The sequence below is a fragment of the Sceloporus occidentalis genome, unplaced genomic scaffold (genome assembly GCF_023333645.1).
Source record: "Sceloporus occidentalis isolate IW3139 unplaced genomic scaffold, rSceOcc1.0.p SCAF_1, whole genome shotgun sequence".
Classification (NCBI taxonomy): Eukaryota; Metazoa; Chordata; class Lepidosauria; order Squamata; family Phrynosomatidae; genus Sceloporus; species Sceloporus occidentalis.
The window spans coordinates 184,739,994-184,765,712 of record NW_028316981.1 but is presented as its reverse complement, the minus strand read 5'-3'; the positions used below and the strand labels follow the sequence as shown (position 1 = coordinate 184,765,712).

The following is a 25,719-nucleotide window of genomic DNA, read 5'->3' as shown; positions in this document are numbered from 1 at the left end:
TGTTTTCTTGCTAAAAATTAAAAATGGTCTTCAGCCCTGTGGTTGAAATACCCAAAGGTTTGTGATTTTTAGAAACACATAGTCAGTTTTCTGTCTCAGACAACTGGGCAAACAATACACATTTATGGAAAACGTCTATTGTTAGCAATCTTTCCCAAAGCAAATGAACATTTATTATGCAAAGTAGAGCCTAGAGCTAAGGTAGATGGACATCAGAAAACATTGCAGGAGCTATTGCACTGCCCTTGTTTAAATAGAGTCTGGACAATTGCTCTTTTGGAAAAAATTAACAAGCTAAAGAACAGAAAGGAATTGATAACTTTTATTAAATTTGGTTATCTTTCTTTTTATTTATAAATTCTAATCCTTTTTCATGTGTTCCTCCTGAGAAACAATCAAGATTCAGGAAAGGGGTTGGTTGATGATGATATAATTCTTATATCCATGAAGAAAAAGATACAAGAATACAATTAAATAGGCACAAGACTTACCTTGTTGATTTAATTAAGACTTCGTCATCATAATATCTCAGTTTCCTAATGCACTATAGTGAGTGTTTGAATATTGGGTTTGTTTTGTGTATTGATTGTCTGAATATTGGTTTTGTTATGTATATTTTGACATATTTTCTTTTTGTATATATGAATTTGTATATGGCAACACCTGCCATAATCTTGCTCCAGGGTGCTGTGGGAAATTTTAAATGGCCACCATTCAGGGAAAGGCTAGGACAGGCTTCATTTTAGTGAGTGCCATTGGAGCATATGGGTTCATTCAACTGTCAAAGATGTTGGCTGTTAATGCTGACCCAGCTGTGTGTATATGCCTTCAAGTCACTTGTCAATGTATGGCAACCTCACGAGTTTCCTTGGGTTTTCTTAAGCCAAGAAAACTCAGGCTGTTTTTGCCAGTTCCTGCCTTTGAAATAGAGCCTACAGCACCTGGTATTCCTTGATGGTCTCCCATCCAAGTATTAATCAGGGCTGACCCTACTTAGCTTCCAAGATCAGATAGGATCTGGTGTCTTCAAGGTATATGAATGAATGGATGGATGGATGGATGGATGGATGAATGAATGAATTTAACTACTATTATTCTAAAGAATAAAAGCCAAACAAGTTAGGCAAAACTCAAACAAATCAGGACTCTGCTGCAAAGTGTATGGTTTTGTGTTAAGTTATTTATGGCTGTATCACATCAGGCTCTTCTCCCACTCAGTGGCATCACCAGGGTTGGCGTCAACTGGTGCAGTAATCCATGGTGCTACCCCCCATTGACCTTTTCCCATACCACACCATACAGAATCCTTAGCAATGTTTTTTGTACTAACATTACGCAGAAATCATAATCCCCGTACGTCACTGAATCTAACGGTAATACGTGTAACATAAAACAACTAGCAAAATCAAAATTATACCTTTAAATTACAATACCGTATGCACAGCCTCAATGCATTTATGTGTACATGGTTTCATGTGGTTGAAGTGAAAAATTAGTAAATGGTGATGTTTTTAAAGAAAATTTTAAAAGAATAAAAAATTTAAACTAAATTAAAATTTAAAAAACAACAACACCTTGGGGCCTCTCCTTTCTCCTCCCACTGAGCCTCACCTCACTGATGCCACCTCTTCAGCATTTAGATGGGATACAGGCAAATGCCACAGCCTGTTTCTGCCAAAAAGCAGGCGTTTGAAGAGCAATGGTGTCATCCTTGCTTAGGATGTCACCTGGTGCGGCCATGCCACTGCTCCCACTAAAGTACTGTTGCTTCTAAAAATGCTGTGCAACCAGGATTCCTGTCTTTCCTATTACACCTGGAACCTTTCCAGGACTGCAGCCTTCATTTGCTCTAATAAAGGTTTATCACACACTGGACCTGGGCTTGCCCATCCAGTTCTTTCTTGCTCCAAGAAATTATCCCTGCCCCTTTGGCACATACATATGTGCACACACATAGAGAGATGCCCTCCCCCCCAAATGAAATAACTCTTACAATTTTTTTATTAATTAAAAATGCTTTCAAAATGGTCTCCCACTGGGAAAACAACAGAAGAGGAACAACATCATGTGATAAGCTCTAACTGAAGATCCCATGATCCTGCTGTAATTGTACTTTACCTACCTCATCTGATAAAGCCCTTAGCCTTTTCTCTCTGCTGAAGATTATTTGGGAGCTAGCAGAAGCTTATCCACATGATTATATTACTTTAGAGCTATGCTGACAATGGCATTGTGGTTCTAGTACTCTTCACAATCCTGCCCAAATTTCTGCTTTTCAGGAATGTTCTCAACGTGCCAATAATGGCCGCTTCAGCTTACGGGACCTCCTCATGGTACCCATGCAACGGGTACTAAAATACCACCTGCTTCTACAGGTAACAACTACTGTCTGTCAAATTATGCCACACCATAGAGGTAGAAAAGTGAGATGAAGAAAATTGAAGGTTGATATGACAATACGGGGTATGATCCTCTTCTGCGAGGTGCCTCTTCATTTTAATTGCATTTGTGCTGGATAAATTTATGATAGATTGAACCTTGTAGATAAAGCCTTTTCTTCATGTCTCTAGATCAAGAGATGCATGGGGCATAGTGAGTGAATGAAAACAAAGGAGAGAGTGGGAGCCAAGAACCCATGCTTTAGCTCAGAGCCAGCTTCCTTATTTCTTGGGTAGCTGGGGTTTTTTTTTCCCCCTACAAGGGGCTTCTTGTTTAGTGGAACAAAACTTCCAGGAATGCCTCAACTTCCTTGTTCTGATATAATAAATATTCTGTGCAGACCTCAATAGGTTTTATTTTACTGACAAAACACCAAAAGGGGGTTTGGTCTTAGCTCTCACTGTTGCTGCTGACACATGAGTATTACTATACACATTGAAGGAAATTCTAGTTACTTTATTCCTTATATAACATGAATCTAAGAGCTTTTTTTCTCCTTTCTCCATGCCAGGAGCTGACCAAATATACAGTGGAACCAACTGAAAAGGAGAACCTGAGGCAAGCCCTAGATGATATGAGGGTGAGACACATATCCAGGACCAAGTAACACAGTCTAAAAGGGAGAGCTTCGAAGCTTAGGATTTCTGGGACACAGTGCAAAGGGGAGGATATAAATATTTGTAGGAATGGTATAGTCCATGAGTCACATCCAGCCTTTTGTGGGGCTTGCCTAAGACCAATATCAATGAGTGATAAAGGGCCTGTACAGACAGGCCAAAGTAAAACTGCTTTGGGTCACTTTGGAGGTATGATGTTTAAATGACACATGCATATTAAGAGGCCAGAAGCTGTGCCAAAGCTGCGCTCCAGTTCTTAGGCCTGAGGCACGGCTTTGGCGTGGCTTCTGGCCTCTTAGGACTCATGCATCATTTAAACAGCATACCTCCAAAGTGACCCAAAGCAGATTTATTTTGGTCTGTCTGTATGGGTTATTAGTTAAAAGAATATAGGGGTCATTATTCTTCTAAAAGACAAGGTGTACCTCCAAACACCGGGTTTTGGACTTTTAAAAAATCCCATTATTGGAAAATTGGAAATGACTGAATGCGTAGGTATGATGAGGGCGAAGAATGATAGGACTGTGTGGATGCAAATCTTCCACAGTTGCCCACCTCTGATACTGATATAGCCATCAAGATTGTCTAAGGATACTTGCTTGTGCACCTGATGTTTGGCTGCGGCATTGTTGGGGCAAAGATTCTGTCTCATGATTTTAAACATATCTCTTTGGTAACTACTCCCAGAAGTTTCCAGATCTTCTTTGAATAAAGACCATTCTATTTTTTTTTCTCCTGGTCTAGGACCTGGCTCAGTGTGTAAATGAGGTCAAAAGAGACAACGAAACACTGAAACAAATCACTAATTTCCAGCTGTCTATAGAGAACCTGGTGAGTGTCACTGCAACACATTTTGATGGGTTTGGAGTCTGAACATTTCTGAAACAATTGCAGGGGAATACTATTAGACATGAATTATCCCAAGTGCGGAGGAAGCTATGCAACTGTCACCAGAATTGCTGCTACTTTTGGCAGTAAAAATTCCACAATTTCTCACCCAGCATGTGCGGTATAATGTCCTCAATCCAAAACAGGAAAATATGTGGCACAGGAAATCCCCAGAATGAAATCAAAAAGGGGGAAGGCACATGACTGTGCAGTATTCCTTGAAGCGTTGCCAAAATCCTTCTCTTCTCCTTTCCCTAAATCACTAACACTGCTACTATTTTGATGTCTTGCCTTCCCACACAACTCGCCACAGCAATCAGAATTGAATATCCCACCTTTCTCCCAATATAGGGACTCAAGGCAGCAAACAGCATATTTAAAATAATACAATTTAAAAAGCGTACAGCATTAAAATGTACTGCCACTACCTATAGTTATCCTTGTCCTCATTTATGACATGTTTTCTTCACTCAGAGATTGTAAAACATTTGGGACTACAGCTCTCAGGATTCCCCAAGCAGCATGGTCTTGCTCGGTAGGAATTTTTGATGGGTGTAGTTAAAAAACATAACTTTTCAAAGTTCTGGCTCCACTTTCCCAGTGAACTATTCAGTCCTTTCATTCCCAGCACTGGTTTAGTCCTTCATTCACATTCTTGTGCAGAATGTACAATGGGCCATTGGTATCCACTGGAATTTGGTTCTAGGACCCCCATATGGATACCAAAATTTATGAATGCTCAAGTCACATTATATACAATGAAATAGTAAAATCACCATGTATGGATATGAGAGCTGGATTGTGAAGAAAGCTGATAGAAAGAATATTCTAAGAAACTCATTTGAGATGTGGTGTTGGAGAAGAGTGCTACCGTGGATGGCCAAAAAGACAAATTTAGAACAAATCAAGCCTGAACTCTCCCTGGAAGCCAAGATGACTAAATTGAGACTGTTGTACTTTGGCCACATTATGAGAAAACATGAATCACTAGGAAAAAAAGCCACAATAATGGTAGGAAATGTAGAGGGAAGTAGAAAGAGAAGAAGACCACATGTTAGATGGCTGGACTCAATCAAAGAGGCCATGAGCTTGAGCCTTCAGGACTGAACGGAGCAGTGGAGGACAGGGAGCCTTGGTTGACTTGAGGGCAGTTAACAATAGTAAAATAGAGTCCCTTATATAAAATGGCAAAATCAAGGTTTGCTTTTTGGAATTTACATCTTATTTCCAAGCTGTGGGTGGTTGAATCCATGGGTAAAGAATAAGTGGTGGACCGGCTGTTTGTTTTTACTAACACATCAAATAATGTCTTGTGAGGAAAAGAAGATTTGCATTGGAAAGTATTATGGTACAAATGTTGCACCCCCTGCACCTCCTACTAACAGTATGATGGTGATCCAGATTGAGATGCCCATGTTTGGAGGCAGAGCGAATCAAACAAAATAGATACATCGTGTATCTTTGTTGTAATGTGTATTGTTTTTCTTTATTCTTTTCAATACCCATTCTTTTAATTGACTTTAATTTTTATCAGTCAATGAATTACACATTTAACTTTTGTCTGACATAAATGTTTAGCTGTAGTGGCTTCCTTCCTAGAAGGCTCTTAAAGGATAACATCAGAACAACGATCGATATTATTGAATACTTTGAACACCACAATGAAAAAAAAAATGGCTATAGTTCTTTTGGATGCAGAAAAGGCATTTGACCGCGTAAATTGGCACTTCCTGTTGGAAACTATTAAGAGAATGAACACAGGAGAAAACTTTTTGAGTTGGATTGAGAATATATATGGAGACCAAAAAGCTCAAATAATTGTCAACGAAGAAAGAACTTCTAGTATCAACATTGAAAGGGGAACAAGACAGGGATGTCCTCTTTCACCTTTACTGTTTATAATGACTTTAGAAATTCTGAACACCAAAATAAGAAGTGACCAGTTAATAAAAGGTGTGCAAATTAAAAAATATCAATTTAAGTTGAGAGCCTTTGCAGATGACATTGTCCTTTACCTAGAAGATCCTAAGACATCTATAAAACGCATAGAAGAGATCCTGATCGAATATGGTAGAGTCTCAGGCTTTAAAGTAAACCAAGAAAAGACAGTAATGCTGACCAAAAACACAACACAGAAAGAGGATAAAGAACTCACCGAGCTATCAGGATATAAAATTCAAAAAGAAGTTAAATATTTGGGAATAAATCTAACTAAAAGGAACATAGACCTTTTCCGTAATAATTACTTAAGAACTTGGAAAGAAATACAGAAAGATCTAGTGAAATGGACCAAATTACAACTTTCCTTTTTTGGTAAAGTAGCTGTTATCAAAATGAATATTCTACCAAGATTTATGTTTCTTTTTCAAAATCTGCCGGTTATTTCACATCTGCGCTTCTTGGAGATATGGCAGAGAGAACTTTCTAAGTTTCTGTGGTCCGGCAAGAAAGCAAGAATAAGCTGGAAAGTACTAACAGATGACCCCAAAAGAGGAGGTTGTGCCTTGCCGAATTTAAGGCTATATTTCTTTGCATCCTGTTTACTATGGATAGAAGAGTGGGTTAAACTAGAGAACAAAAGATTGCTATGCCTGGAGAGTGTCAAATTAAGATATGGATTCCATGCCTTTCTATGGTATGGAAAACAGAAAGAGAACACGGACTTTTCCCACCATTTTGTGAGAAACGCATTATTAAATTCATGGCTCAAAATTAGGGATATCTTTTACAACAAGCTACCACCATGGGTATCACCCCATGAAGCTCTTTGGCAAAGAACACAAACAGGTCATGAAAATAAGTATATAACTTATAACGCAATACTAGAAGGAAGAAAGGATATTAAATTAAAATCACTGGAACAACTACAAGAGGAAGAAATAGTAAAGGACTGGTTCATGTATAGACAAATGACAGAGAGATTCAAAGTAGACATAAAAAACATGGGAATAAGTATGAAGCATAATGAACTGGATGAGATTATCTTCGATAAAAAATCAAAACATGTTTCCAAATATTATAAATTGTTAAAAAGTAGAGATCTTGAAAATGAAACTATAAAACACAACATGATAAAATGGTCACAGGACCTTGGGAAAGTTATAGAACTGGAAAAATGGGAAAAAACTTGTTCAATTTCCAACAAATTTACACTTTGTCAGAATTATAAAGAGAACTTCCTGAAAATGTTGCATCGATGGTACATCTCCCCGCATAAAATTAATTTAGTATATAAAAGACAAGACGCAGCTTGCTGGAAATGTAACAAAAAAGATGCAAATCTCCTACACATATGGTGGACGTGTAAGGAAGCAGAGAAATTCTGGAAAAGAATACATCAAGCAATGTGTGAGGTCTTAGACTGTACTCTCCCATTTGACCCCTGCTTCCTCTTATTAAATATGATCCCAGATCTAAATTTTGGAAAAGAGAAGAGATACAAGTACATTACACTGTACATGGTAACAACAGCAAGGATCATTTTTGCCAAATCGTGGAAAAACCCTGTATCACCCAAGTTAGAAGATTGGCTTTCAAACCTTTATGAAGCCATGGAGATGGACATATTAACAGCCTTGATGAGAGGTAAAACAAGGGAAAAAATTGAAGAAGATTGGTTGTGCGTAACAAAATATAGAGAAAAAGAAAGAAAGAAAACAAGAATGTGAGATGGAAACAAAGATATTTATATAATTTATCTGCTCTCTCCTCTGTTCTCCTTTCTTACTTCTTATGCAATAGTCACAACACTAGGTTGTATGTAGTATAAGAAAATAATTCTAATCGTTAAAGGGGTATAACGCCTCTGATTAGAAGTCTGCAAACATCATAGATAATTGCACATTAATCCCCTCTTAAATATGTAAGAAATGTACTGCTACCGCTTGTAGGCAACTAGGAAGCATGTTGACACAAAGCTTACATTATGATACGGGAAATACATAGAAAGCTTCAAAGGAAGGTTGGAAAATCTATCTCGGAAGTAAATTAGGAATATTCAGTTATAATAATGTACAAGGCAATTTATGTTCATTCGCTACTTTGGCATAGTAGCGATACGTGTTGTTTTGTAAAAGTGTATGTCAATGTGGATGTATGTTATTATGTTTTTATGTGAATTCTCAAGTGTTGTACTTTGTAAAAGTGTATGTTAAGGTGGATGTATGTGAATTTATATTTTTAATAATAAAAATAAAAAAAAATAAATGTTTAGCTGTAGTTTATTTTAACTGTTGTGGGGAAATGTGGCAGCATGTTTAACAGTAACGGTAAATTTTAAGCGCATGGATTCTTTGTTGTTTGTTGTTGTGTGCCTTGAAGTAGTTTCTGACTTATAACAACCCTAAGGAGACCCTGACAAAGGGTTTTTTGAGGCTGAGAGTGTATGACTTGCCCAAGCTCACCCAGTGGGCTTCCATGGCCAAGCAGGGATTCAAACCTTGGTCTCCAGAGTCACTGTCCAACACTCAAACTACGACATCATGCTGGCTCCATCCTGGATTTTTGAACCAGGAAAAAAGGCAGGAAATAAATAAATAAAATCATAGTTATTTTGGAGTTTCATCTGCTAATTAAAAATTTGTTGATATCGTTGTTCACTGCCCTTGAGCCGGACTCATGGCAACCTTGTGAATGAGACATCTCCAAGATCCCCTGTTCCCCACTGCTCTGCTCAACACCTGCAGGTTCAAGTGACTTCCTTGATTAAGTGTAACCATTTGGCATGTGGTTTTCCATTCTTTCTATTGCCTTCCACCTTTCCTAGCCTTATTGCCTTTTCCAGTGAGTCATGTCTTCTCATGATGTGGCCAAAGTAAGACAGCCTCAATATAGTTGTTCTGGCTTCCAGGGAGAGTTCAGGCCTCATCTGTTCTAAGATCCATTTATTTGTCTTTTGACTATTCATGGTATCCTCAGCACTCTTCTCCTGCACCACAACTCCAATGAGTTGATTTTCTTTCTATCTGCTTTTTTCACTGTTGAGCTCTCATATCCATACATGGGAAAAACCGTGGCTTGGATGATCCTGACCTTTGTGTTCAGTTTTATTTCTTTGTAATTTAGGATCTAGTCTAGTTCTTTCATACAAAATGGGTTAATCCTATATAACCGTATTCCACATGCAAGTGGATGTAAGGAACATGGTTTCTCTTCTTAGACACAATCCCTGGCTCACTTTGGGAGGCCGAAGATTGATGGGGAGCTCAAGATCATCAGTGGAGAGAAGCGTTCCAAAATAGACAGGTGACTGATCATGTGTAAATATATTGTATAATAGTTTTCAAAGAAATAGCCATGTTTTGTCTCTTACAGCATAAAAAAGGAGGAAGGGAAGTGGAGAAGTGCCAGCATGTTTAACACTAACTGTAGTACTCAATGCTGTATCTGAAGAAGTGGGTTTATATCCACGAAAACTCATGCTAAAATGAAAACCAGTTAGTCTTAAAAGTGCTGTCACATTTCTTCCCCACACCCTTCCTCCTTTTTATTGTATCAATAGAAATTAATATGGGAAAAGCCAGCCGTCAAGAGCCAAACAGGAACCAGACTCTTGAGAGCTGTTGGAAATTCTGCTTCATGGGTGAACTGAAGATTCAAAAGGATACAGCCAGTGAGACAAAACCCAGTTTTACTCGGAAGGCATGTTCGTGTATGGTACCAAGAATATTGGAAAGCCAAAATTTTGCAAATTGACAAGGGACAAAACGGTGTCTGCAAAATGGGAAAGGGTTTTAACAGATGGATATCTTTTTGCTAGAAAATACTGAGTGGGACAGAAACAGAAGAGTAAGGGCTCAAACAGACAGGCCAAAATAAAGCTGCTTTGGGTCACTTTGGAGGTATGCTGTTTAAATGACACACGCATCTTAAGAGGCTAGAAGCTGCGCCAAAGCTGCGCTCTAGTCCTTAGTGCTCGAGGTGCAGTTCTGGGCCATAGGGCTGATTGAGAATCTCCTCTGAGGTCTTACATGTGACCACCTCAGAGGAGGAGAGGGGATTGGGGCCCTCTTTCTGTACCTTCCCAGCCATGGCAGTTTGTTGTTTTTATTTGTTCTGGCTTCTTATACAAGATTGTAAAGAGGATATGGCTGTGAATAAAAAGGAACAGGATCTGGACCTAGTGAAGCCACAGCCCTATCAACCAACAATCATACCCAACACGGAGGAGAATTTATACTAGTTCTATGGATAACCTTGCTGGACCTTAACTGAAGTTTTTTAAAAGCCCCATGCAAGGAGATGGGAGTCAGGGGTGTGCCTGCAAGGGGACATAATGTGGACCTCCCCCCCCCCCCCAAAATAAGAATTCTGCTCCCAAATGTAATTTTCCTTCAGTCTCCGAACTTCTAGCATTTCAGAGAGCGGACACTGAAAATTGTTCACATCTTATATTTGTCGTATTTGCCTTCTCTTGGTCACTTTGCTTACCCTCTTTTCTTTGGATGCCTAAATTTATATTTCTAAATGCTGAACTGATGTTTTACGTTACTGCAATGCTAGCAAACTGGGTACAGGAAACCATCCTGGGGTGGGTTTTCTTCTTTTGGGAGGCCATGCTCTCATTTTGCTCCCCTGTAGCTATACCCCCCGGGGTGCAGAGAAACTGACATGCAACTCCATTTTCATTTCCACCCCGCTGGTAAGACCCTAGTGGGATACTAGTGGGCCAGAGCCTCTGACATCAGCGGTCTAGTCAATTCAGCAAGAACAGGATTGCTCTTGAAATGTTTCCAGTTATTTGCTCCCAATGTATTGATATCCGAGTCCTGAACATTTGTGTCAGTGTGCTCTAGCAAGGTTTTTCCATATTAACATTTTCTGCCGTCCTCTGGAATTTCCATCCTTTCCCCTCCCACTTACTTTAATGCAATCTTGATATGATGCTGACAGATCGCTTCAGTCTGGTGTTTTCTGCATTGTTTCCTCACACATGATTTGTGGTGATTACTAGTCATGTCATTCAGCCTACTCACACCAATTTGCCAGAATCAGTTGTTAAAATAGTTAAAAGGGGGCAGTTGGAGAGACTAAAAGGAAAGCCAGGGTAGAGAAAAGAAGGAGAAAGAAAAGACAGAGCAGAAGAGGAGGATGAAGAGGCAAGAGGGTCAGGTCTCTTCCAGCTCTATGATTCTATGAAAGGAGGAGAATCAGGGGCAGGAACCATTTGTTAATTATTTTAAATGATACCACTGGTGATTAATATTAATTGTTCATAATAAAATGCAGTTGCAGTACTAGCCTGTCCAATATGGATAGGCAAGGCACTACTGAGGCTTTAAGTGGCAACTGTAATTTTAATTAACAGTTTCTGGATACTAGGCTTTGTCTAAAAATATCCGTATGCAGTACTGTATATACTTGACTATAAGTCAAACTCATGTATAGGTTGAGGGCAGGTTTTGGGGCCAAAATTATGGATTTTGATATGACCCATGGATAAGTTGGGGGTAAAATAGGGATACAAAAGATGTAAAGCAGCATGGATACAAAGGATGTAAAGGATGAAGCAAAGGAAAACAGTGCTAAAGACCTTTAAAAAATGTGACTGGCATAACTGTTTGTGGTCACCTTAAAGGCTGGATGGATGAGATACAGGGTGTAATGCTTCTTTTTGGTGCTCCAAGAAGAGATTAAGCTCTCACCTTTCACCAGGACATCGTTCCTTTTTTGATAAGAGATAAAATATAGTACTTACATTGACCTGTGGATAAGTCAACCCAGTATCTCCTGTCCTGGTCTATTTCTTGTGAATTTCTGGGACTACTTGTGACTTTTTAAACCCAGGAGGGTGTTCTGTCTGGAGAATTTCCAATTCAGGCAGAGGTAAATTCCCACATCTGTTTCCATTATCTTGGCTCCTTGTGTATTTCTGGATGGCCCCATTGATGACTTGTATGATCTTTGCCATGGAATGTTTTGCTAATATGATATCTATTGGTCAAGTACCCATTTCTGTACAAATGTTACAAGTGAAATTGGATGTGATAGCAATCAGTGAAGATATCGTAGATTCCAAGCTTTTAGGGCCCATTTCATCACAGAGAACATTTATAAAATGCATGTTTTTTTATCTCTCAGTTTTGCTGGAGTTTCTCAAGTTAAAAATCTCTCACAGGTATGGTTTCCTTCTGGATAAAGCTCTCCTCATCTGCAAGCGAAAAGGAGATTCCTATGAAATGAAGAAATTTGTGGATCTCTCCAACTACCAGGTTCGGGATGACTGTTGTGCAGAGAAGGACAACAAGAAGGTAATGTTTGTATAGACCCTTTTTGAGAGAAGTGTAAGAAAGGAATGGGAGTCATAGGAACACCATGCTGCCTATAGAAACAGTAGTGTGTTTTGCTTTAATTCAAAGAGATCACCCCTTTGCCTACCCCCAACTCTCTTCTTCCAATTTGCATGGCACTACTCAAAGGGGACTGTGAATATAAGAGGGGCACAGATCAAAAAGTACCAAAAAGTTTTCCAATGTGAAGTTGAAGGCTTTCATGTCCGGCATTCATGGCTTTTTCTTGGTTTTTCGGGCTATGTGGCCACAGATGCTGGTGAAACATCAGGAATAAACTCTTCTAGAACATGGCCACACAGCCTGAAAAACCCACAAAAAACTATAGTACCAAAAAGTATTTAATTCTAATATGCCATCATCCCCTGCCCTACTTTTTTCTTGTCAGTGGGCTCACATGTTTGTCCTAATTGAACTTAATGGACCCTCGGGCTTTGAACTGTACTTCAAGACACGGGAGCTGAAAAAGAAGTGGATGGAACAATTTGAAATGGCTCTGTAAGTCTCTTGGACTCCTTAACTTTTGTATTCCTTCCTTTGTCATCCATAGCATTCTATCTGTTGAGAATCAGTCTTTCCCAGCAAAAATCTTTATCGTTACTGTTGGTTCAGTGTTAGCAGCCAGATTTCATGGAGTGGAGTAAAAACACCTCATGACGATTGGACAAATGTCATTGAAATTTAGTTTTCGCAAAGAACTTTTTCTCTTTTTCCTTTATATAAACATTCTGTTTGCTTCAGCCTGGTTACACTTCTGGGCCCAAATGTGCCTGGAAACACAGTTACTTCATAATGTTATTCTGAGGTTCCTTAGGGTGTATGGCCTCACTCCCACTTACAAATAAATCTGTGTGTGATCCAAACTGATGGATTGATTCGACAGCGGAGCGTGGTTCATACTACACTTGCCCCGGTCGCATTTTTCCCTGTAAAATAACCCACTTGTGGTTCACATTCACGAATGAATCGATTCAAAATGGATCTGCTCCAGCCGGTCAAAGGGCAAATTTAAATCTGATACTGATCTGCATCTTGCGCAAAATCTATTTATTAGGAAAGACAGCGTCAAAAAATCAGCATCAAAAAGACATGGGTTAAATGGGTCTAGTACATGGCCTCCCTCTCTGAATCGCTTCACCGATTTGGTTCAAGTGGGAACCAGGATGATTTGAACTGGTTCAAATCAATTTGCGATCCAGTTTAAAAGGTAATGGGAATCAGGCCTATGTGGAGGTGGATGCTTCCATTCATCACAAGTCTTTAACATTTGGGAAACTGTCTTTTTACTCATTATTTTCTATTCCTGTTACCTGTTGTGTTAAGAAGGTCATTCTGCCAAGTACTGTACTTTGTTCTGTTATTTTTTAGTTTCTGAAATGCAAACAAGTGCTTTTCTTAATTTGGACAGAAAATGGCAGTTGGGTAACATTGTGGGAAATCTCAGCTTTTACTGTGAATAAATGTACACCAAACTGGAGTGTGGATAACAACTTCTTGTGGAGTACATAAACAAATAAGAAGGAAAATAAAATAGGAAAGTTACTATGAGAGAACCAAACCATTAATCCATTTAAGGGAGCTCAATTATATCTATTGCAAGGCAGGTAGAAGAGCCTTACCTTTTAGTTGCTGTTTATGAAACTTAGTGACTGCCTGTTTTTCACTCCCTGTTGCAGGTCCAATATCTGCCCTGAAAATGCTAAGGCAAATAGACATGAATTTCACATGTACTCCTTTGAGGAGACCACCTCTTGCAAAGCTTGTCAGATGCTGCTGAGGTATGTATGCTACCATCCTCTGCCCAAGCTCTGGGGTAGGACAAAAATGTGCATAATACAGCTGCTAGTTCTACATGGCTCCACTTTTAGGACTGAAGTGGAATGTGACTCGAATGGTTAATGCAGGAAAGCCTTGATGCCAAGCATGATTGGTAATCACATCTTCTAAGCTTTAGTGTGCAGAAGAAGGTAGTCCTGTAAGGCAGTCAGGCAAGATTTCACTTGATATTGAGGAGTCAAAAATATGAGGTTCTTTCCTTCTTCCTCCCATCTGGCCACAGAGGAACCTTCTACCAGGGCTATCGTTGCAGCAAATGTCGAACACCTGCTCACAAGGAGTGTCTGGGTCGAGTGTCACCCTGTGGGAAGTCCAGCACAGGTAAGTTTTGGAGTGGTATCTTGAGCATAGGGAGGCTCTGTGGCTGTGTTTTGACCTTGTGCTGCTGTGCCCAGCATCCTGAAAACAGATTCTCTTTGGCAGGAGTAGGGAAACTTTTTTCTGTACAACTCTCATAGGGAAAGGTATGGAAGCTTGGCCACCCGAAATGTCCCTCTAGAGTAGGACTAGACTAGCTGTGGATCTCACTGGCCTTCATTTGCCCTACCTGTGCATGTATTCACATTTCTCTCTCTCCTTCATCTATCTCTGGTGGAGGATGTGTGGTGTGTTTAGTAATGTATTTACAAATATAACATCTCACCTACTTTTCATTCAACTTTGCTGACTACTCTCTTTAAGCCCAGGTCAATATTTCTGACTATGAAAGAATATGAGCACCAGTAGGCACTAGTGGACAATGAGGTTCAGATCTCAGCTCTGTTAGAAATGTTCTGTGTGGTTTTGGACAAGTTGCTATCTTTTAGTAGAGTGGTTCTCAAATTGTGAGGTGGGACCCACAGTGGGAGCATGAAAGTTGCTCAAAGGAAGTGTGAGACTTGGAGGTCCTGATCTTGGAGGTCCTCCTCCTCTGCTTCCCAAAATTTTTCTGTCCTGGAGTGGAAGTAAAAGGCAGGGAGGGTACTTGGAGGTTCTGCCTGAGGGAGGAGGAAGAGGAGAACTATTTCCTTAGGTGGCTCTGGGATCCTGATGGAGCAGTGGTTAAATGCCAGTACTACAGCCATTCACAGCCACAAGTTTGTGAGTTTGATCCCAGGCACGACTCCAGGGTTGACTCGGTCTTGCATTCTTCCGTAGGTTGCTAAAAAGAATACTCAGTTTGTTGGGGACAATTAGCTTACACATTGTAAAGGGCTTAGGGAGTGCTTAAGTGCATTGATAAGTGGTATAGAAATGTACTTGCTATTGCTATTATATGATGTTAAAATATGAATATACATTAATGTGTGAATGAAACCTATGTTCTTCAGTTTAGAGAACCAGCTTCTCAGTAGATGAACAGCAGAGGGAAAATCTGGGCTCCTCTCCAGTTTAGTGTGCCAATAAGCACTTTTATATAGTGGCATAAAATTTGGGTTTTGTGAAACAAAACAAGGGCAAAATTGTCAGATAGGTTTTGTGGTGGTTCACACTTAACAGAGCTTTTGGAGTCTCTTTGCTGAGCTTACTTGGCAAAGCAAAGAAATGGCTCATGTTTTAACAAAGCTGCTAGGGATTGCCTGGCTGTATTCTTTCAGGAACCCTTTCCAGTGGTAGTATATCTCTATCCACTTCCTTTTAACATCTGTTTTCTCACCCACCCTCACTGTGCTTATTATAATGTTTCATGTTTTTATCTGTTTAATGCAGAGTCTGGATCTACCATGAAAAAGGTAAAACACAAAGTAAGAAAGAAAAAAATAATTTTATTTTGTGAAAAGATGATTGCTACATTTGAATGTAACAGTGGACAAAGAACAAAACCACACTTTGACTCAGCCAAAACCTGGTTATATTATATATGTGTTTCTTTTTAATAGTAAGATTGCATGGCATGGAAGGTGTGTTTCCTAAAAAGAATGGATGGCTAGTAGAGGAGTGCTTAGCCCCCTTTCCTCATTCTCACCTTCATTCTCTCTGCCCAGGTCTCCTACCCACAACCAGATTTATTCTCATTCCCAGAACCAAGTGGAGGGTAGTCCAGGGAACAAGTAATAGGAGAACTGGCAAGAGCTGGAAGAGTTGAGTACTCCTCACTGCAACTGCCTTTCTCTTCACATTACTGGGGGAGAAAAACAAACATGGGGTTGTAAATATAATTTCTCCCTTGTGATGCATGATTCTGTATCTGGAAAAAAACAGCAGGTTGTGTGTACAGTGGGCCCTTGGTATTCCCTGGGATTTGGTTCCAGAACCATCTCTCTGGATACCAAAAAATATGGATGCTCAAGTCCTATTAAAAATGGTGTCCATGATATAAATGGTAAAATTAAGGTTTGCTTTTTGGAATTTATTTCTTTCTGGAATACTTTCAAGGTGTGAATGTTTGAATCCATGGTTAAAGAAGATGTGAATAAGAAGGGCTGACTGTACTTTAATGCATTTTTATAAGAGGTCTATATACTTGACAGCCAAAAGACACTAAAATTGCATGCAAACATGCAAAACAAATAATAACTTAAATAAGATTTAGACACTATTTTTTCTTGATATGAGCTTCCTAGGATTATCCTGGGATTATGTTGCATGCCATACTTTGAAAAATTACAGTTGTTTCTCTTTCCTTTCTCCTTGGTCCCCCATTTTAAAAATTTCCTGTCCCTTTCGTTTGTAAAACCTCTTGGTGCAGGGAGCTCTGCTAGTTTCTCAGCTAAAACAACAAAATCTTTATTATTTTATTTATATTTTTGTGGTTCTACCTCTCTTCCATCATATTTCCATGTCCTATTCAATAGCCTTTTCTATCCCACTTCTACAGCCTGATTCTGCATCCTCAGTTTTACCTACTTCATATTGCTTTATTGCTTTCTGACAGTAGTTTCCCCTGTCTGAATACCTTAGATAAAGATCCCCACCCAGCTGAAAAGTGATTTTTTACTTCAGCTTCTCTTTGGGAAGTGCTATAATAATAATAAATAAAAATTTTATTTATATACCACCCTTCTATATAACCAGGGCGGTGTACAACATCATAAAATACAATTACAATAAAAACAGATACATGAAAAACAATTCAAGCCAGCTTGCCACTGCTGCTATGAATTAAACACTCTTCCTCATAATTGTGTATTCTTGCAAATGTTAAATGTCCTAAATCCAATTGTCACCACAACCTGAATATGGAATCAATGGCAAATAGTTGGCAATCTATGAAAGTGGGACTAACAACTGAATTTAGGCATATGGCACCTCTGCCTGTGAATAAGTTCTTGAAAAAGAACTCATAAGCCAGCAGCTGGCTTTTTGCTTATATATATTTTGTATAATTTAGTAAAACACAATAATATACTGAGTTCAAAATGATATATTGTTTCTGAAACCTGGATTGTGACTAAAGTCTTTACACACTACACAGTCATAGTGCCATGAATCCACTTTACCTGCTATAATTCCTATGGAATACTGGTATTGGCACTTTAGGGAGGGACATTCTCAGCCACAGAGCTTTAGCACCTCACCAAACTACAAGTCCCAGGATTTCATAGGAGGCTGCCAAGGCAGTTAAAGTGGAATCATAGTTCTACAATTCTGTAGTGTAAAAGGGCCCCGGTTATCTATATTATAGAATAATAGAATCCTAGGGCTGGAAGAGACAATAAGGGCCATCCAGTCCAGTTCTTTGCCATGCAAGAAGACATCATCAAAGCACTCCCAACAGATGGCCATCCAGCTTGTTTAGGAACCTCCAAAGAAAGAGACTCTACCACACACTGAGTTAGCCTAGTCTACTATCAAACTGTAGCCAAGGGTCCGTTCAGGGGAATTTTGTTATTGTAGTTTAGCTCAAATTGCAAGAGGAGGGCCTGCTACAACGGCCCTTGCAGAATCGTCTCCCGATATGTATACGGAGTAGACCAGGGGATCCCACTAAATGGAGCTGAGACAGACTTCTAGAATTAATAACCAATTTATTTATAAGGGGAAAAACACATACGATTCACTAGCATACACACACATATACAAGGCTCAGGAAAAGCATAGGTTAGCATGGAATAGGATTTTAGGCATCATTGGGGTGATACGTACCAGAATGTAGACTCCCTCCAGGAATCCAAATGGAATATGATGAGGATGGCATGAGGCTCAGCCATGGAATGACTGGCCAGGAGCCAGGATTCAAGGGGACAGAGCTTCCCCCTGAAATCCAGACTGGCCCAGCGAACAGGCAAATCTGGGAGTATTTATAGGCAAAATCTTGCTTCTGGCAAAGGTGCTTGATGGTGAGAACAAAGGTGTTTAATTACTTTCTTTTCACCTGGATGTCCCTGTCTGATTGTCTTAGTGGTCTTAAGCTGCTCGGACAACAGACTCAAGGAGGGGGAAGAGCCTCAGGCAAGGCAAATATTTGCTCTTCCTGGTCCTATGATAATCCTCTTATGCGACTTCCCCAGATATGATTATGTGGGTGCCCCTCAGGGGTGTGTGTGCATGTCCTCATGCCTTGCTGGCAATGGTGGACAGGCCACTAGAGTTCATCTAGGGGTCATTAAGGGTTATCATTTATACCAAAATTTATATGGAGCAGCATGGGTAACAAAACAGCTCTTACTGTCAGGAAGGTCTTCCTCTTCCTACTGTTTAGGTGGGATATCTTTTCCTGTAGTTCCTTTTGCCTCTTACCCTATTCCTGTTATCCGAATCAAATTCTCTGTGTTTTCTATACAGAACAAATCAAATCGACATTCAGCAGAGAGAGAGAAAATGGATCTGGGTGAGTTGCAGCTGGTACCTTACTATTAGATTTCCAGGATGATGATGATGGTGACAGGTGGCTTCTGAATGCCATGGGCAAAAGGGGCCAAGAGTCATGGGAACTCCTAGTAGAAAATGAATAAACTTAGAAAAGAGAGCCAGGTAATGAGCACATGTTCTTCATGCAGATCTGTCAGCTACAGCATGGAGCCATTTTAAGATATGTTCCCAAACCTCCTTGCTATGGCTTAGCTTTTGTCTTTGAAAAGGAAAATAAGGTTCCTGCTCTGTCATTGTCTCTATTGTTCACCCCATTGGTGGCATCTCTCCTTGTTTTGCTGACTGAATGGTAGCTCTCAGTTCTTGAAACTGAAATGGGAGACTGAAGGCCAAATTCAGGCAAGCTTCTTCTCATCCTTCCATCAGATCAATAGCCTTCAGGTAGAGCTGCCACCATTTCTGATGGAGGGAGGCTGGCAATAGCTTTCCAGAGCCAGCAGCAGGTTATCTAGGAAGGTCAGTACAACTCCTCGTATGTAGAATATTGCCCATCTCTTGTCCATAGCACAGTGTGATCAAGACACAATAAGTCTGCCACTTTCAACATCTGCTTACGGTTCCTAATTATTTAGGAAGTTTGACTTTATACTATGCATTCAGGATAAGCAAGGACCTAGTTCATCTCAGTCTCAGCAACTCTTTTTTGCTTTTCAGGGCTGCCCAAGTTGGAAGTGTGCCAAGAATATTATGGTCTTCCTCCACCACCTGTGGCATTTGGTCCGCCACTGAGACTCAGTGTGGGGGATATTGTGGAGCTAAGCAAAGCTGAAGCAGAGCAGCTGTGGTGGCAGGTTGGTGTCATGCTGCCCAGGATTAGCCTTTGACTTGTGGAGTGGCATCAGGTCATGCAGATGATGCTATATCTTGAATGATGAACAGGCTGTGTGTGCTTTCATTGTGGATGTTCAACTGGAATAGAGTATATAAAGCAGTGCTTCTCAGACTTCTGATAGCTAACCCAGGGGTCTTATCCCCCTGAAAATAAAATAAAATGGGAGACAAAACTTCATTCTTGCAACCCAAAATATTTATTTCATACAGCCCAATTGACACATCATGAAAGTAGATCTGCACCTTTACATGACATTAATTACATGAAGTGCAGGTTGAGGTATTGCTGAGTATCAGAGGTTACATGGGCAGAGGATGCACCCCATTTGGCTATCACTTTTACACCGCTAGGGTTGCCATAATTGTCCACTAAAACCCGGAACAAAATGTGGAACAAAATCAAGACCAAACTGTAGGACAACTGCAGGACAAAACTCAGCCCAAAATATAGGGCATTTAAGAAAAATGGAGGGCCTTAAATGTCCTACATTTTGGGCTGAGTTTTGTCCTGCAGTTGTCATACAGTTTGGTCTAGAATTTGTCCTACATTGTGTCCTGGGTTTTAGTGGACAATTATGGCAACCCTACAGGGGTCCCTTCCTCTAGAGGTTTAGCACTGTTAAGGGCCTCATAATGTCCTTTCCTCTAAACCAGGATTCAAATCCTGGCTTGGCCATGTAAACTCACTGGGTGACCTTGGGCAAGTAACGCTCTCTCAGCCTCAAAGGATGGCAGTGACAAACTCCCTTTGATGAAATTTGCCAAGAAAAATTTGCCATGATAGGTTTGTCTCAGGATCTTCATGAGTCAGAAATGACTTGAAGGCACACAATAACAACAACAAGACAACAACTACTAGAAAGCAATCAGCCCTCTATTCTTTGATGGCAAGTGATCAACAGTAATCCCATTGGAACAATGTTTAAGGCCCATGCAACAGGTTATTTGGAGTCCTTTGCCAATTTCTAGGGGAAAATTTGGCATTTCTGCAATGTTCTGCCTAACATTTCCCTAGAAATAGACAAAGGACTCCATAAAGATGTTTGTCTCTTTTTAAAAGAACACTGGCAAAAGGCATACTCCTCCAATGGCTCTTAAGAGTGCTAAATTTGAAATTTCAGGGTGGAACTGGAATGCCCAGGCATAGTATCTTACCTCCGCTCACAGTGTGACATTATCCAAGGGCTGGCAGACTGGCTGGCAACCTAGCCTTTTCTTTTATGTATTGGCAGCAGCTTGTGAATTATTCTGTGGAGTGAATGAGACTATGACAAAATTATCATATAATATACCGTTGCTCCAATATAAGATAATCCACTGGAATAGTTTCCCTGTCACCCTTAGGTTTTTTTCCCTTTAAAAAAATATTGTAGTGCAAACCAATCTGTCTTTTCACAAAATAAAGAGGCAGAAGCTCCGTTAAAATTGTTTCTGAGGACCAAACAGCTTGCCCTCCATGTTCATGTTGTTCTTTCTTGTGAATTTGATGATTCACAATTTTGTAGCTGTTGCTTACCCAGCTTTACCTCCTTACTCATACGTTCTCCTCCTCCCAATGGTGTCATTTGGAAGGTGCAGGGGGTGCAGACCATACCAGGTGACACCCTGGTCAGGTCCTTTTCCTGCTATGGCGAAGGGGTGAGCACACCCCTCATGGCTTTGCTGCCATCCAGCTCTCTTCCCAGGAAGGGATTTGAGGCCATGGCAAGGACTGTGAAGGGGTGAGTGCACCTCTTGTGCCTTTGTTGCTACCTGGATTCCTTCCCAGGGAGGGATCTGAGATGACGGTGAGAGCTGTGGAGGGGTGAGTACACCCCTTGTGCCTTCATTGCTGCCCATCTTCCTTCCCAGGGAGGAATCTGAGGTGGAGGGGCAGGGCAGGCCACTACCCCCCCTTAACAGCCCCCCTACACCAGGTATCACCAAACCTGGTGACACCACTGCCTCCTCCCCTTTTCTTTGCTCCCTGTCCTGCCAACAATCCCAGCTCATCCGTCCATTTCCCACTTTGGCACCAGAACACCTCAGCCAGATTTTCAAAGCCCTTCCACCCCTGAACACTGAAAAATGATTATATTCAGATTAGAATATAATGTTCTTGTTGTTGTTGTTATAAACTAAGCAATGTTTTCAGGAACCTTGATCTGTAATTGTGATAGATTTAGAATAAGGGAGGGTAATCCTCTGAGAATGCCATAGTCCCCAGGGTAGTCCCCTTTGCAGTTGCTATTTGCATTTGCTAAAAGCTCATTTTGGCCCCATTGATTCATTGATCTATAGAGCCATAGTTGGCCATTTCTGGGAGAGTCATACTCTGTTTCATAAATAAGATGCTGCGTTACACTGGAATCAGTCCTGTGACCATTCTATCTGATGTGACCATTTCTTTATGCCTTGGATTGTAGGGAAGGAACACATCTACCAACGAGGTTGGCTGGTTTCCTTGCAAGAAAGTGAAGCCTTATGTCTCTGTGAGTAACACTTCTCTGATGATAGTGGTGGGATTTATTTCTTTGTGCTTTGATTAATCAGAGGATGCCTAAAACTAGTGGTATGCTTTCCTGAGGCTTGGATAATCACACAGTGTGTTGGTTAATCACACAGATCTCCATAGATCCCCTGGATCAGAAGGATGCACTGGATCTCCTGTAACCCATGGACAGCTCATTGCTGCTAACAGCTACTGGGTTTGGGGGGCTGCCACTGAATTTGCTGTCACCAGTGCAGCTGTGGCCAGAATTCTATAATTGTGTGAACTGGTAAAGCAACCATCTGCACCTTGTCTAGAGAAGCAGGAAGAAGAACAGAAAGAAAATAAAGTTTCTCAGAGATAGAGTAGGATGTTGGCAAGGGATTATCCAAAGTAAGAAAAATTAAAAGCCCAGTTAAATAAATGTTGCAGTAGGGTTTTATCAGGGCTGTGTGGCACTGCTGTTTTTGGCAATGCAATTTTGGCTGCAATGCCACAAAATGGTGTAGACGCCCTATGGCCTTTATGTTGACAACCTGTGTCCTAAATGATGTATTTGCATCATGCTGTGCAGTAAGTTGCCCTTGATAATTTTATGGATGGATAAGAGATAAAGCCTTCTTGCTTAGATCTCAAAGAAAGGATCTTGCAAGCTCATGCTATACTCTGTATTTGGTAAAGTGGAAGAAAATCCAGCTTGAGGTTTATGCCAAAGACTGGAAAAAGATTATGCCTTTAGATTTAAATAGTCTAACTTTCCACATCATTCTGTGACTGGAGGGCTTAATATGTCACTACTGTCTACCTAGTCAGTGAAGGGTGGATTCCCCTGGACGATTCTGAAAAAAGGACTTTCTGCAGGAAATAAAAGTTTATGCCAAATGAAAATAAATATTCTCTTTTCTCTCCCAGACTCCTCCTCCAGATCTATTGGTTTATCTCTGGTATGTAATGCCACAGAATTAAACAATTTCAATGTTTTTATTTGTAGTTAATGTGTCTGGTTTTCCTAAGCGTTTGTTATAGGGCTTTCTCATACTGTCTCTTTGCTTTAAAGGCTTTCTTCAAACTCCCATGTCTCAAGTTCAATGTTATAACACCAAACTGTTGTAGTAAACTTTTGTGGAAGATTAGCCATTAATTAAGTTCCTTTATAAGAATATAAGTGTTTTGAATAAAGATCAGACACACACACTCAACTTTGCTTCAAGCTATCGTCAGGCTGAGAAAAACTAATCTTTCCACTGTTATGCTCATTCTGTCTCATTTTAGCATCAGATTGCAGATTGCTATCGTACTTGCACAAAACTTTGTGTGTACTTTTGAAGACATAGTTAGAAATATGCATTTTTGTACGCATTTTTAAAAATGCTGATATGTTTTGTTAGCACATTTTCAAATGTATACATTTCCTTAAGCGCTTTTCCCCCACTGGAAAACAGCATTTTTATGGACATTTTCAAGATGTGTGCATTACTCTTACGTTACAGAAAAATACAAAATTGTATTTGTTTATTTTTCTTGCAAACTGCATCACAAATGGTACAAAAGTATATACTAGGGCGGGATCTAAATATTTGTTTTCTAATTTGTTTTTAAGTTCTGGGTGTGCAAATTCACACTGAAACAATATTTCATCCATGTCTAGTCACTTAGGGTAGTCATACTGTAAATACTATGGAGTATAGCAGGGGTAGGCAACCTTTTTGAGCCGGGGGCCGGGTTGGTGTCCCTCAGACAACTGGGGGGCCAAAGCCGGGGGGTGGAGCTTCCACCCTTCAGGGACAGGGCCGCGTGCTGGGGGTGGAGCTTCCACCCCCTGGGGGTGGAGCTTCCACCCCCAGGGGCCAGGCCACCTCCTCTTTGCTGGCCCCTGACAGGGCCCCAGGCCCTGTCAGAGGCCAGGAAAGAGCCGGCGGGGACCGCCAGCGCTGGAGGCCTCCCCGTCTTTGCTGGCCCCTGACGCCAGGGCCCCGCTGCCGCCATCGGAGCCCTCCTGGAGGGCCGCTGCGATGGCAACTGGCCTCCCAGGGGCCCGCTGCCGCCGCCGGAACCCTCCTGGAGGACCCCAGCGAAGGCAACGGGCCTCTGGGAGGCCCGCTGCTATCGCAGGAGCCCTCCTGGAGGGCCCCAGCGACGGCAACGAGCCTCCCAGGGGCCCGCTGCTGCCGTTGGAGCCCTCCTGGAGGACCCCGGCGAAGGCAACGGGCCTCTGGGAGGCCCGCTGCCGTCGCAGGAGCCCTCCTGGATGGCCCCAGCGACGGCAACGAGCCTCCCAGGGGCCCGCTGCCGCCGTCGGAGCCCTCCTGGAGGACCCCGGCGAAGGCAACGGGCCTCTGGGAGGCCCGCTGCCGTCGCAGAAGCCCTCCTGGAGGGCCCCAGTGACGGCAATGAGCCTCCCAGGGGCCCGCTGCCGCCATTGGAGCCCTCCTGGAGGGCCCCAGCGATGGCAACTGGCCTCCCAGGGGCCCGCTGCCGTCACAGGAGCCCTCCTGGAGGGCCCCAGCGACGGCAACTGGCTTCCCAGGGGCCCGCTGCTGCCTTCGGAGCCCTCCTGGAGGGCCCCAGTGATGGCAATGGGCCTCCCAGAGGCCCGTTGTGGCTGCTGGAGCCCGGTTTCAGGGCTCCGGAGGCCGCAGCGGGCCTCTTAATGGGCGCTGCCATTTTGCCCTTCAAAATGGCAGCGAAATCTCACGCAACCTTTTTGGTCGCGAGAGATTTTGCTGCCATTTTGAAGGACAAAATGGTGGCCGAAGCCGCCAAAATCAGTGGCAATTTCAGCGGCGGGAGGGACCGGGGGCCGGCAGAAAGGCGCCCGCGGGCCGGATCCAGCCCATGGGCTGGAGGTTGCCGACCCCTGGAGTATAGAGACACCCAGCGGCTGAATGATGAATTACAATTAATAAACACCCCCTTCTTGCTCAGGTATAAATTGAAATATAAAATCAACACACTTCCTTGCCCTCAACTAGAAAGAGTGTCTCAACACACTGACCAGATACCATTTGAGGGGGTGCTTTTAAAAAATCAGACAAAAAACATACTTTTGTACGAAACACCCATACAATGTTTTTTGTGTGGAAAACACTGTGCTTTGCACAAAGTATACTTTTTCTCCAAGTTTTATGCACAATCAGCTTTTCTTCCAAATAAACCCACACAAAACAAGAAAAGTAATTTTAAAATGTACACAAACTCTTGCCATCTCTCCTCGTGGGGAGAAAAATTTTGAAATTACATATTCTTGTGTGCTAGAATGAAATAAATGTAGATTTATACTCTCACACAGGTACGCAGGGCCCATGGAGCGGGCAGAAGCAGAACAAACCCTTTCCAGTCGTTCAGATGGGACTTACCTGGTGCGGCAGAGAATCAAGGATGCAACAGAATTTGCCATCAGCATCAAGTAATCCTTTTTATAACTCCAGAAAAACTTTTCACACTAGCAAGCCAGGTTGAAGGAGAAGCTTCTGGGGGATATCTATCTTTGGTATAATGAATGAAAGACAAAAGAAAGAAGCATTTAAATGTGGTAGAGTTGATGTGGATAGAAGGGAGT

General features: G+C 41.4%; 1 protein-coding gene across 1 annotated transcript in view; it reads left to right on the top strand.

Moving 5' to 3' along the window:
• The window catches only part of VAV1 (vav guanine nucleotide exchange factor 1), an 89,818-nt gene that overhangs the window by 54,037 nt on the left and 10,062 nt on the right, over nucleotides 1-25,719 (top strand). Inside the window, exons 11-24 of the mRNA XM_089535511.1 lie at nucleotides 2,280-2,375; nucleotides 2,951-3,019; nucleotides 3,801-3,887; nucleotides 9,103-9,188; nucleotides 12,061-12,193; nucleotides 12,621-12,730; nucleotides 13,909-14,010; nucleotides 14,292-14,389; nucleotides 15,758-15,780; nucleotides 18,773-18,818; nucleotides 19,514-19,650; nucleotides 22,096-22,161; nucleotides 23,073-23,104; nucleotides 25,450-25,566. Coding sequence (XP_089391637.1) covers nucleotides 2,280-2,375; nucleotides 2,951-3,019; nucleotides 3,801-3,887; nucleotides 9,103-9,188; nucleotides 12,061-12,193; nucleotides 12,621-12,730; nucleotides 13,909-14,010; nucleotides 14,292-14,389; nucleotides 15,758-15,780; nucleotides 18,773-18,818; nucleotides 19,514-19,650; nucleotides 22,096-22,161; nucleotides 23,073-23,104; nucleotides 25,450-25,566 — 1,202 coding nt within the window. The remainder of the gene's footprint in view (nucleotides 1-2,279; nucleotides 2,376-2,950; nucleotides 3,020-3,800; nucleotides 3,888-9,102; nucleotides 9,189-12,060; nucleotides 12,194-12,620; nucleotides 12,731-13,908; nucleotides 14,011-14,291; nucleotides 14,390-15,757; nucleotides 15,781-18,772; nucleotides 18,819-19,513; nucleotides 19,651-22,095; nucleotides 22,162-23,072; nucleotides 23,105-25,449; nucleotides 25,567-25,719) is intronic.